This window comes from Aquarana catesbeiana, linkage group LG09 (genome assembly GCF_042186555.1).
Source record: "Aquarana catesbeiana isolate 2022-GZ linkage group LG09, ASM4218655v1, whole genome shotgun sequence".
Lineage (NCBI taxonomy): Eukaryota > Metazoa > Chordata > Amphibia > Anura > Ranidae > Aquarana > Aquarana catesbeiana.
The window spans coordinates 255,725,327-255,738,224 of NC_133332.1; the positions used below are offsets into that span (position 1 = coordinate 255,725,327).

Below are 12,898 nucleotides of genomic sequence, written 5' to 3' on the forward strand. Positions count from 1 at the left end.
CTTACATCTCCTCATGTAACGATCTGAAATGACAAATTGTAGACAGATTGGGTGCAAGTACAAACTTGTGTTCTACTTCTTTTATTCACAGGACCTGCAGGGAAATGAGGATGATGCTGCATTAAGGATCAGCAATGATGATTTGAGCAAAGGTGATGTTTTATAATTTAATTGCACAAATACATTTCTTTCAACTACAGTAGTTGAGTTTATAATCTCTACATACAGTGCTGTGAAAAAGTATTTGCCCCCTTCCTGATTTTTTGATTTTTTTTTTTTTGCACATTTGCCACAATTAAAGTGTTACTAAATCCACAACAGCAAAATCAGTCTGTATATGCAGTAAAACATGCTTGTTATACACACTGTGGAACCTAAGGGGTTAATCCTCCGCATTGTGTAAAAAGGCTGGTTGATCCAGTCTTCTCTGATCCTCCCCTTCATCCACCGTCTCCTAATAATTTCTTGATAACGGTCTGAAGAGTCAGGCTGCATATGCTGAGTTTGGTGTGTATTGATAATTTTTTTTTTTCTCTCTCTCTCTTGGGAGGGTGCATGTGATCAGCACAGGGCCAGTCACCACTGTTCAGACAGTGGGTCAGGGGTCTTGCAGTCTCATAGGACAGTCAGAAAACTCCTCTTACAAGCTTTAACCAGTGCTCTGCTGGACACTGATAGAAGTCATAAGACTGTTCTAACTACTAATGAGGAAAGGTAGTTAGCAGTTTATATTTACTAAAATAATTTTATTTCCATGTTCTGTGTACCGTGGGTGACCAGATATAGTGAATGCAGGGTGCTGGGCTTAGTAACACTTTAAATGATTCAGTACATCAAACAAATTGTAATATTACACAAAGGTAACTCAAGTAATTACAAAATGCAGTTTTTTTTAATTATTATTATACAGGATTTATATAGTGCCAACAATTTGCAAAGCGCTTAACAAAATAAAGGCAGACATTACAGTTACACTACAATTTGGTACAAGAGGAGTCCGAGGACCCTGTTTGTTAGAGCTTACAATCTAGGAGGGAGGGTCAATTGATACAAAAGGTAATAGCTGTGGGGGGATGAGCTGATGGAGAAAGTAAAACAGTGTATTAGAAGCAGGATAAGCTTCTTTTAAAGAGAAGGGTTTTCAGGGATCGTCTAAAGATGGATAGATTAGGGGACAGTCAGACAGATTGGGATAGGGAGTTCCAAAGGATGAGAGAAGCTCTGGAGAAATCCTGGAGGGAGCATGGGAGGAGGTGACAAGGGAGCTAGAGAGTAGGAGGTCTTGGGAGGACCGAAGAGAGCGGGCTGGTATTTTGGGACCAGGTTAGTGATGTAGCCGGGAGCTGAGTTGTGGATGGCTTTGTAAATTATTGTTATTACGTTAGATTTTTTTTTTTCGTTGGGTTAGTGGAAGCCAGTTTTTAAATGACCATTTCATTTATTAAGGGGAAAAAGCTGTCCAGACCTGCCTGGCCCTCTGAAAAAGTAATTGCCGCCCCTCCCCTGCTAAATCATGAATGAACTGTGATGTGTTATCCACATTTTTTAGAAAGCCGAGTTAAATTTCATTGCCACATCCAGGCCTGATTACTGCTGGACCTGTTGAATCAAGAAATCACTTAAATAGAAGCTGTCTGACAAAGCACGCTAAAAGATCTAAAAAAGCTACACATAATGCTTCAATCTAAAGACGTTCAAGAACATGTAAGAAACAAAATAATGTACATGTATCAGTCTGGAAAGGGTTACAAAGCCATTGGACTCCAATGAACAATGGTAAGAGCCACTATCCACAAATGGAGAAAACTTGAAACAGTGGTGAACACTCCCAAGAGTGGCCGGCCTACCAACATTACTCCAAGAGCACAATGAGGACTCATCCAGGTGGTCATGCAAGTACCTAGAACAACATCTAAAGAACTTCAGGCCTCAGATAAGGTCAGTGTTCATGATTCAACAATAAGAAAGAGACTGGGAAAAAATGGCATCCATAGGAAAGTCCCAAGGCCAAAGCAATTGCTGACCAAAAAGAACACAGTCTCATCTCACATTTGCCAAAAAATAAATCATTTTGATTATCTCCAAGACTTTTGGGCAAGTACTCTGCAACTGATGAGTTGGAAGGGGTGCGTCCCGTTACGTCTTGCGTAAAACTAACACAGCATTTCATAAAAAGAACATCATACCAACAGTCATACATGGTGGTGGTAGTGTGATGGTCTGGGGCTGCTTTGCAGCTTCAGGACCTAGACAATTTGCCATAATTGATGGACCCAATCCAGACCAGAAAATCCTGAAGGAGAATGTCTGGCCATCAGTTCCTGACCTCAAGCTCAAGCGCACTTGGGTTATGCAGCAGGACAATGATCTGAAACACACCAAGTCTCAAAAAATAAATAAAAATAAAGGTTTTGGAGTGGCGTAGTCCAAGTCTGGACTTAAATCCGATTGAGATACTGTGGCATGACTATAAACAGGCCGTTCATACTGGAAAACCCTCCAATGTGGCTGAATGAAAACAATTCTGCAAAGAAGAGTGGGCCAAAATTCCTCCACCGTGATGTAAAAGACTCATTGCTAGTTATCACAAACGCTTGATTGCAATTTTTGCCGCCATTGGTGGCACAACCAGTTATTAGGTTTAGGGGGCAATTACTTTTTCACATAGGGCCAGTCAGGTTTGGACAGCTTTTTCCTCTTAATAAAAGAAATCCTCATTTAAAAACTGCATTTTGTATTTACTCCTGGTTATCTTTGTCTAAATGATTCAGATCATCAAACAAATTCTAATATTAAAGTGTGACAAATGCAGAAAAAGGGGGTAAAACCTTCCGGAGGTCGAGTGGTTAAACGAATGACTAGACTGTTGATCATGGACTGCAGGTTAACATTGTGTGGCCTTTTATTTTGCAGACAAGCAGCTGATGCAGTACACAGGAAACCCTCTGGTCTCCCTTTTTGATCTCTCTTCTGGCGACTATGGAACAGACGCAATAGACCCAGCTAACTTGCTGACCACGATGGGAGACGACGCATACGTAGGCAGTTCAGCAATGCAGAATGACAATGTTCCAGAGTGTAGCTCCGGCAAGGAGCCAGACCTGCTGGCAGAAGATTTTAGCGGCCCCCAGGAACTTTTACCTTTGTTCGTCCTTAGTCCTGTCAACAAATTGATCGACGAAGCCAAAGAAGCTGAGGAACTCTGATGGTGGGGACGCAGTACCAGCGCATTTTGTGTCAAGAGATCAGCTGTTCTAAGAAGACTATTTTAAAATGTGAACTGTTCTTACTCGGGGCTTGTATGTAACGCAATAAGGTTTTTGTCATAGGAAATCAATGTATTTTATTCAATTTCTACAGTACTGTTACTTCTTTAAACATTCAAAATTAACAAAACAAAACAATATTAAGGTTTAGGAAAGCTTCTTTTAGCCATGCTTGCTTGTGGTATCATGGAAAAGTGTCCTGTCCTAGGGTGGCAACGTTAATCTTCCATAGATATAAATGCAATGAGTGAGTGTTGTCACTCTAGAAAGTGTTTTACTGGCAGGATCACTAGGTGAAAATAAAGTAAAAAAAAGAAAACGAATGAAGCCACCTTATCTGACTGGTAACTGCAATTTATTACTTTTTTGTGGGTTCGATGTAGACATCCTTTAAAGTGTTGTTAAACCCTAAAATTTAAAAACATATAGTGTTGGTGACTTTAGCTCTTACCAGGTTTGCTAGGTAATTTTATCTTAAAGCTGAATTCCATGCATTGCTATTGCAGGCACACTATGAGTTAAGTCCAATTAGGGGCATGACACCTTCGGCACGTCTCTATGGATTACATGGGACAGGTTTATTGCACATCTGAAGGATATGCTGCGAGAGGAGAAAAGTACAAAGCAGCTTTGCCTGCCCCTCCCTTCTGCCCATTCACAGAAGCCTTTGTATTTTGTAAAGAAGTTCACATAATACAAAGGCTTCTGGTGAATGTGCAGAAGGAGGGGATTGCAGTTCAGCGACTCTGCTCTTGTAGGAACTGAGACCACAGTGACCAGCGTCAGCGCTCCGGAAGTTATCTTTCCTGGCACACAGTAAACCTGTCAGATAGGAATAAATGAGAAAAGTCTAAGAGGTGTCAGGAGGCACCTTTTTGGACTTAACTCATGGTATGGCTGAAGTTTTTACAAAGTAGCTGAATTCCTGGAATTCAGCTTTAAAAACCTGTAGTTCCTGAGTTAGTAAAAAATTCCGACTGCACAGGTCCCTGCTTTGGAGTGACTCCATCCCCTCGTAGGGTCCCACGAGGCCATCTTAGTCCCAGGTGGGACTGCAGCTGATTGTATCTTCTGCTATGTGCATCCACTATTGCGGCACAGACTCCCACTGTCGGAAGCCACTCCTCCCCCATCCAGATAAGATGATTAGTAAAGTTAGCTCCCTGTGACGAGCTCTGTGTGCAAGCTTCCGGGAAATATCACAAAGCAATATGTGGCAGGCCATAAAAGAAAAGTACATGTTGGGCACACAAGCAAACTAACCTGTATGCTGGGGAATGCTTTCCTGCAAAATCAAAATGATTTAATGTAATAAACTTGGAGCCTTCAGTAATATCAACAGAAAAAAGAAGAAAGGGAATATTAAAGCTGAATTCCAGGAATTCAGCTCCTTTGTAAAAATTGAAGGCACACTATGTGTTAAGTCCAAGGAGGGGCATGAGTTCTGGGTGCCTCTCTCTTCTCTCACAGCCCCGAGTGTGGGGTGTCAGTGTATGCCCAGGCAAAGCCATAAACCGTTCAGATATAAATTAGTCCAGGAGATGTCATGCACCAATTTGGATTTAATTTATAGTGTGTCAGCACTGGAATTCAGCTTTAACTTTTTTTTAATGACCATGTTTATGCAAGGGCTCTGCCTACAAAAGGCTTTAAAGCCTACTGGGGCTTTCATTGCATTCTTTGTGTTCTACTAATGCTAGTTGCCTGTTGGGCACTAAAAATAAAAGCTAGAAATTGCCTGATTCTACTACAGATTGTGCTTCCTTCCAAGAACATTGCTTCTGACACAACTAAAATCGCCTGTCTGTGTTCAGCCCAACACGGCAGGTTGGCTGTTCTGTACGGAAACCGTTGTACAATGTGTCCATACAGACCATATGTAGCATTTGTCTCTCAGTAGTCACGTCTTCCCTTCTTTCTCTATTCATTTTTTACCAGGGGTCTTCAAACTACTGCCCCTGGGCTAAATCCGGACTGCTACAGGATTGCATCCTACCCACAGCTAGAAATCAGGTTCCCCTTCCCCGCTGCCCTGTCTTTTCTCCAAGTCCGTTGCTAGGACCGCCATCATTTTAGCAATAGATGACGGGCTTGCCCAGGCAGGACGGCACTTCCTTTGTCCATACCTGCTCTACTCTCTGGCTCCCGTGCTGCTGCTACACTGACTTAAGACATGCTGTAAGCAAGGTAAAGGTGGACCCCTGATTGGGAGTCTGATGTAGAGGGGTCTCTGGCAGAGACCCTGATGTAAGGAGAGATTCTGAAGGTGCACTCTGATGTAAGTGGGGCTCTAGTAGAGACCTTGATTTAAGAGGGGAATCCTTAGGCCATCTCTGATGTAAGGAGGGCTCTGATGAGGAACCCTGATGTTAGGGGGTTTCTGATGGGGGACTCTGATGTAAGTGGATTCTGATGGTGATCCTAGTGTAGCGGGGTTTCTGACTGATATGGACTAATGTTAGAGGGACACTGATAAAAACCCTGATGTAAAGAGGTTTCTAATGGAGAATCTGATGTTAGGGGAGATTCCTAAGGTGCACCCTGATGTTATTGGACTCTGATGGGGATCAGTCGTGTAGTGGTGTTTCAGATGGGGACCCTGATGTTAGTGGCACTCTAATGTGGACTTTGATGTTAGGGGGATGCTAATGACGACCCTGAGGGGAATCTTAAGGCCAACTGATGTAAGGAGGGCTTTAATGGGGACCCTGATGTTAGGGGGCTTCTGATGGGCACTGTGATGAGAACCCTGTATCTAAAGAAGTTTCTAAAGGGGACACTGCCATGTCTTTTCTCCAAGTCCGTTGCTAGGACCACCATAATTTTAGCAATGAATGACGGGCTTGCCCAGGCAGCAGGCTGGCACTTCCTTTGTCCATACCTACTCTACTCTCCAGCTCCTGTCCTGCTGCTACACTGACTAAAGTCACGCTCTGAGAGGTCTGGGTGGATCCCCGATTGGGAATCTGATGTAGGGGGGGTATTTGGCAGAGACCCTGATGTAAGGGGAGATTCTGAAGGTGCACTCTGATGTAAGTAGGGTTCTAGTAGGGACCTTGATTTAAGAGGGGAATCCTAAGGCCAACTATGATGTAAGGAGGGCTTTAATGGGGACCCTGATGTTAGGGGGTTTCTGATGGGGACTGTGATGGGAACCCTGAATGTAAAGAAGTTTCTAAAGGGGACCCTGATGGGGGGGGGGGGGGGGAGTCCCAAGGCCAACTCTGATGTAAAGGGGGGCTTCCATGGGGACCTTGATGTAAGGAGGAACGCTAAAGGTGACTGATATAAGATAGGATTCTGGTGGAATCTGAAGTTAGGGGGTTTCTGATGGAAACCCTGATGTAAATGCAACTGATTTGAGATCCTGGTGGAATCTGGTGTAAGGGAGGCTCTCATGGGGGCCCTGTTCTAAGATGGGCCCTGATGGGGGAGGATCCTGATGTAAAGGGGACTCTGACAAGTAGAGTGAACTTTGTCTTATGGAATTTTTTCTCTTGTGTTCTGAATCGTATCACAGTGGCGCCAAAAAAAGAATCAGGTAAACCGTATTCATTCATTTATCCTTAGTTTTTCTGGCCCGCGATTTTTTGTATAGTTTACACTGTGGCCCTCGTACTGTAAAGTTTGAAGACCCCTGATATATGATCTCAGCTGATGGGTGCGGCTCATTAATGTAAATATTTGTATGGCTGTCGGCAAAAATCTTTTTCTGCCAGTGTTTAATGGTTTGCGACTTACTAAAATTTAGATTTATATTGATATATCGTATCCACCCAGCTCTCATAGCTGTGTATAATCTTTATTCACCTGAAAAATTTTTGCATTTCCAGCATGGACCTGTTTATACGGCAATAATTCTGTCTTCATTTAAAGTGGAACTTAAAGGCATAGTTCACCTTTTACCAGAAAAAAACTGCCTACGCAGATGAGAAGTATCTATAGATGAAAACAAACTGTGCAACACTGACTAAAGTTGAATAACGCCCTTGCTATAGGTGTAGTAACAGCTGTTATTGTTCTCCTTCACCATCACAGGAGGGAGCTCTTTCTCTGATTCAAATGTACTTTCTCTCCCCTGATGCAGTAGCTCTGAGCTTGGAGTTTGAGAGCTTACTCCGGTGATGGTGAAGGTGGACAGTAACAGCTGGGCCTCTCTTAGCAACTTCCTGGGAGTTTTCCAGTTAGGTTTCATTAACCACTCCAACCCCGGGAAGGTTTTACCCCCTTAATGACCAGGCCGTTTTTTGCAATGTGGCACTGCGTTACCTTAACTGACAATTGAGCATTCGTGCGACGATGTGCCTAAATAAAAATGTTCTTTTTCCCCCACAAATAGAGCTTTCTTTTGGTGGTATTTGATCACCTCTGCTGTTTATATTTTTTTGCACTATACACAAAAGAGCAACAATTTTGAAAAGAGAACAACATTTTCTTTCTGCTATAAAACATATTCAGTATAAGTAAAAAAATCTAATTTCTTCATCAATTTAGGTCCATGTGTATTCTGCTACATATTTTTGGTAGAAAAAAATCACAATAAGTGTATATTGATTGGTTTGCGCAAAAGTTATTGCGTCTACAAACTATGGGATAGATTTATGGAATTTTTATTTTTAATTTTTTTTACTAGTAATGGCGGCAATGAGCGATTTTTAGTGGGACTGCACCATTGCGGCGGACAAATATGACATGAAGTGACACTTTTTGGGGACCAGTGACACTAATTCAGTGATCAGTGCTAAAAAAAATGCGCTGTCACTGTACTAATGACACTGGCAGGGAGGGGGTTAACTAACTGTGGGGGAGGTGCTCTGACTGGGGAAAGATGGGGGTCCGTGTTCCTGCTTAGAAGAAACACAGGATCTCCATCTTCTCCCCTGTCAGAACTGCCTTGTTTACATAGGTAGATCGCTGTTCTGCCTCTTCTCCCGGGAACGATCACGGGTGGCTGGCACACATTGGGTCCACTGGACCCGTTGATTGGCTCCCCCTCTGTCCAATCACCACGCAATCGGGTATCTGGTGGCGCGTGCCCCCTAGAGCTTATTGCACGAAATGACATACAGGTATGTGATTTTGTGCAATAGATCCACTTTGCCGCATGTTACATGTACGTTACGAGGTTGGCAAGTGGTTAAGGAATGTAAATGACCTACACCTATAGCAAGGGCATTTTTCAACTTTAGTCAGAGCTGTACAGTTTTTCATCTACAGACATCCCTTCTCTGCATAGGCAGTATTTTGGTAAAGGTGAACTAATAACTCTTTAATCCACTGATTTAATGGTTTCCCCAAATCAGTTACATTCAAGGCATGCCCTGAATTATAACTACCGCATTGGCTTGTGCTCTCTACCAAACTGTCAACCCATAAAATTGCCGGTGTCATAACTGGTTACATGTGCAGCTTCCTGGCAACTCCAGATCAAAGAGACAAAGATGGCAGCTTCCTTGACTGTAATCGATAAAAAGGGTTTAGTTCTGCTTTAAGAGAACAAAGTAACAACTACATTGTTTTAGGGTTTTTTAGGGGGTGGGGGTGGGGGTGAAACTAGGCTTTCTTGGCAATATTGTTTTTGCAAAAAAGTATTTTATTTTCCGTGGAATTTACAGGTAAAAAATTTAAATGTGTTTTCTTTGTGTTTTAAAAAGTTGTAAATAAATATACATTTTACTCTATAATTTGTGCTGTTTAAATGACTAAAATTATCAAACTGAAGAAAGGTAAAAAAAAATTGTAGGTAATTATTGCAAAATTGTAAAAAAAACATGCAATGAATGCATTTTGACAGACATTCCTGCTGTAGAATACAAAGCAATTCCCGGCTGTCATTTTGTCAGCCAGTAATTGCTTGTAATGGCAGTGGCAGGGAGAGAAGAGCAGTAAATAAGAAATGTCTTAAAAACTTTTTAGTTTTTTTAAGGGCCTACAGTATCTATCACATTCAAAATCCTCACGTGGTTAAAGCGGAGTTCCACCAAAAAGTGCAACATCTGCTTCCCCCCCCTCCGGTTCCACATTTGGCACCTTTTCAAGGGGGAGGGGAGGGAACAGGTACCCTTGCCCACTTCCAGGCTTCCAGGAGGTAATGGCTGCAATATAAGCCCTACCCCCCAAATAAGCCCTAGTTAAAGTCCTTGTAGGCTTTATTTTCAGGGTAGGGCTTATTTTCGGGGAAACAGGGTAGGGCTTATTTGGGGGGTAGGGCTTATATTGTAGCCATCACTGACAATCACGCTAGGTCTTATTTTATGGGAAACAGGGTATGTGGCCCTGTGTAAACCACAGCCAGCGGTTACCGGAAAGCTCCTGATGCGTATTAGCAATTGGGAGTTTTCGGATCATGTGACAACCAATCACATCGGTCACATGACTCGAATGCCTGCCTCCCAATGCTTAGAACCCTTAAAGGGCTGGTGGGCTGCTAGTAAGAAGGAGTTGAGGTCTAATGGCTTCTTTCAGGTTTTACTAGAAATAGTCAGTTGTTGGTGTCGCCCTACATGTATTTATTAAGGCCCAATTGAAGTTTTTTGCTTTTTTATTGTTCTGTAATCGGGCTGCATAATAAGTATAGAAGAGTATTACATTTTTATTATTTTTAGTGCTTACAGTATAACTAAAGGCAAAACTTTTATTTTCTTTTATATTTTTTTGTTTTTTTTTAGTTTCGGATATCGTGGAGATGGTTTAGAACACGTATTTACTGCTTAAAACTATAAGGCCCCTTTCATACGAGGCGGACTCCGTTCCAATCAGCAGGGGATCCACATGAGGCGGACTGTTCCAATCAGCAGGAGATCCACATGAGGCGGACTGTTCCAATCAACAGGGTAGCCACATGAGGCGGACTCTGTTGTAATCAGCAGGGGATCCACATGAGGCGAACTCTGTTCCAATCAGCAGGGGATCCACATGAGGCGGACTCCGTTCCAGTTAGCAGGGGATCCACATGAGGAGGACTCCGTGCCAATTAGCAGGGGATCCACACGAGGCGGACTCTGTTCCAATCAGCAGGGGATCCACACAAGGCAGACTCTGTTCCAATCAGCGGGGATCCACACAAGGTGGACTCTGTTCCAATCAACGGGGATCCACACAAGGCAGACTCTGTTCCAATCAGCGGGGATCCACACGAGGCAGACTCTGTTCCAATCAGCGGGAATCCACACGAGGCGGACTCTGTTCCAATCAGTGGGGATCCACACGAAGCGGACTCTGTTCCAATCAGCGGGGATCCACACGAGGCGGACTCTGTTCTAATCAGCAGGGGATCCACACGAGGCAGACTCTGTTCCAATCAGCAGGGGATCCACACGAGGCAGACTCTGTTCCAATCAGCAGGGGATCCACATGAGGCGGACTCCGTTCCAGTTAGCAGGGGATCCACATGAGGACTCCGTGCCAATTAGCAGGGGATCCACACGAGGCGGACTCTGTTCCAATCAGCAGGGGATCCACACAAGGCGGACTCTGTTCCAATCAGCGGGGATCCACACGAGGTGGACTCTGTTCCAATCAACGGGGATCCACACAAGGCAGACTCTGTTCCAATCAGCGGGGATCCACACGAGGCAGACTCTGTTCCAATCAGCGGGAATCCACACGAGGCGGACTCTGTTCCAATCAGTGGGGATCCACACGAAGCGGACTCTGTTCCAATCAGCGGGGATCCACACGAGGCGGACTCTGTTCTAATCAGCAGGGGATCCACACGAGGCAGACTCTGTTCCAATCAGCGGGGGATCCACACGAGACACTCCGCTCCAATCAGCAGGGGATTTACAGGAGGCGGACTTTGTTCCGATCAGCAGCTGATTTACATGAGGCGGACTAAGTTCCAATCAGCAGGGGACCCAACTACCTCTGATCTGCCTAAACGGAGGAGAACGGCTCCCCTTCTGTTTGTTTTTCAGGTCGGCCTGAAAACCTGACAGGTGAACCTGATCAGAATAATTGTGTGAAAGGGGCCCAAGACCTTTGTTGGCAGCACACTGGAGAGCTGGACCTCTGTCCTTACACAGAGCACAGCGGTCTGATTCCCCAGCGATCCGACAAGTCCAGCACACTGCTCCAGTCAACAGTGGTGCTCAGGGAGGCCAGGCTTGCAAGCTGCTTGCTCTGGGGGCGCTAGGCAGGAGGGAGGGGCCAGGATCGCCGGCGAGGGACCCGAGAAGAGGAGGATTGGGGCTGTTCTGTGCAAAACCACTACATAGAGGAGGTAAGAATAACATGTTATTTTAAAAAAAAACCTTTAGAATCACCTTCAGAAAGGAGAGCGCGTGCTCCGTAGGAGCTTCGCGCATGCTCTGAAATGCGCTGGGGTTCCCCTATACCCCGGTGACGTCACACGCTCAGAGGTGTTGCTCTCCGAGCCAATCACACCAGCCTTCTCCAGCCACCCACAGGATCAGCCGGCTTCCTTCCTGGGTTATCACGGCTCCTGCGGCTGGTTCCCTGCTCATACAGGAGACGATCCCTGGAGACTTGATTTCCTACAAGCACACCATTCCTTACCTCTATGTAAGTGTTGGATATTTTATACCGTTGTACATTAAAACATTGCACTCAGAGGCACTTTTCTGTTTTTCCTATCCTTTAGAATTACTTTAACCACTTGACCTCTGGAAGAATTACCCCCCTTCATGACCAGGCCATTTTTTGTGATAGGGCACTGCGTTACTTTAACTGACAATTGCGCAATCATGCGATGCTGTACCCAAATAAAATTTGCCTTTTTTTCTCACAAATAGAGCTTTGTTTTGGTGGTATTTGATCGCCTTTAATTGCGCTATAAACATAAAAAGGCCGACCATTTTGAAAAAAAAAAATATATATATATAATTTTTTTTTTTTGCTATATAATCTAATTCATCCCAAAGGTGTTCTGTCGGGTTTCCAAACTTTGTGGGGACTGTTTGGGGATGGCCCCTTCTTGTTCCAACATGACTTCGCACCAGTGCACAAATCAAGGTCCATAAAGACATGGATGAGCGAGTTTGGGGAGGAGGAACTTGACTGGCCTGCACAGAGTCCTGACCTCAATCCGATAGAACACCTCTGGGATGAATTGGAGCAGAGATTGCGAGCCAGGCCTTCTCGTCCAACATCAGTGCCTGACCTCATAAATGCACTTCTGGAAGTATGGTCAAACATTCCCATAGACATACTCCTAAACCTCGTGGACAGCTTTTCCAGAAGAACTGAAGCTGTTATAGCTGCAAAGGGTGGGCCAACTCAATATTGAACCCTATGGACTAAGACTGGGATGTCATTAAAGTTCATGTGTGTGTGTGTGTGTGTGGCGTAGAGGAAGGAGTCTAGTAATTGCGCCAGCGCTGGTCCAAAGCATGCTTTAGGTGCGTCTGGTTTGCTGTCCCTGCCGAATGGAGTAGCTGGAGACCGCCCGAGCCCTGTCCCACCCCCTTTCCTAGTACAGCTTACCCCGGACATGCTTGGGGAACCGGTGTGTCCGCTACATGTCCCTCTTGAGGATCTGAGCCGGGCGGACGTTGCAGCGTGGAGTGCGGGCGGTGAGTGGAGGAGGTGCCCCCCCCCCTCACCTTTCTGTCTGCCCTGTCAGGAAGGTATATCCCTTGCCGGTGAAGACGGGAGACGAGGCACAGTGCGGG

General features: G+C 44.6%; 1 protein-coding gene across 1 annotated transcript in view; it reads left to right on the forward strand.

Annotated features, from left to right (window-relative positions):
• LOC141108537 (heat shock factor protein 3-like) overlaps nucleotides 1–8,950 on the forward strand; it is a 77,616-nt gene extending 68,666 nt beyond the window's left edge. The window contains exons 12-13 of the mRNA XM_073600218.1: nucleotides 92–152; nucleotides 2,914–8,950. Coding sequence (XP_073456319.1) covers nucleotides 92–152; nucleotides 2,914–3,206 — 354 coding nt within the window. The 3' untranslated portion in view covers nucleotides 3,207–8,950. The remainder of the gene's footprint in view (nucleotides 1–91; nucleotides 153–2,913) is intronic.
• Nucleotides 8,951–12,898: the final 3,948 nt, after the last annotated feature.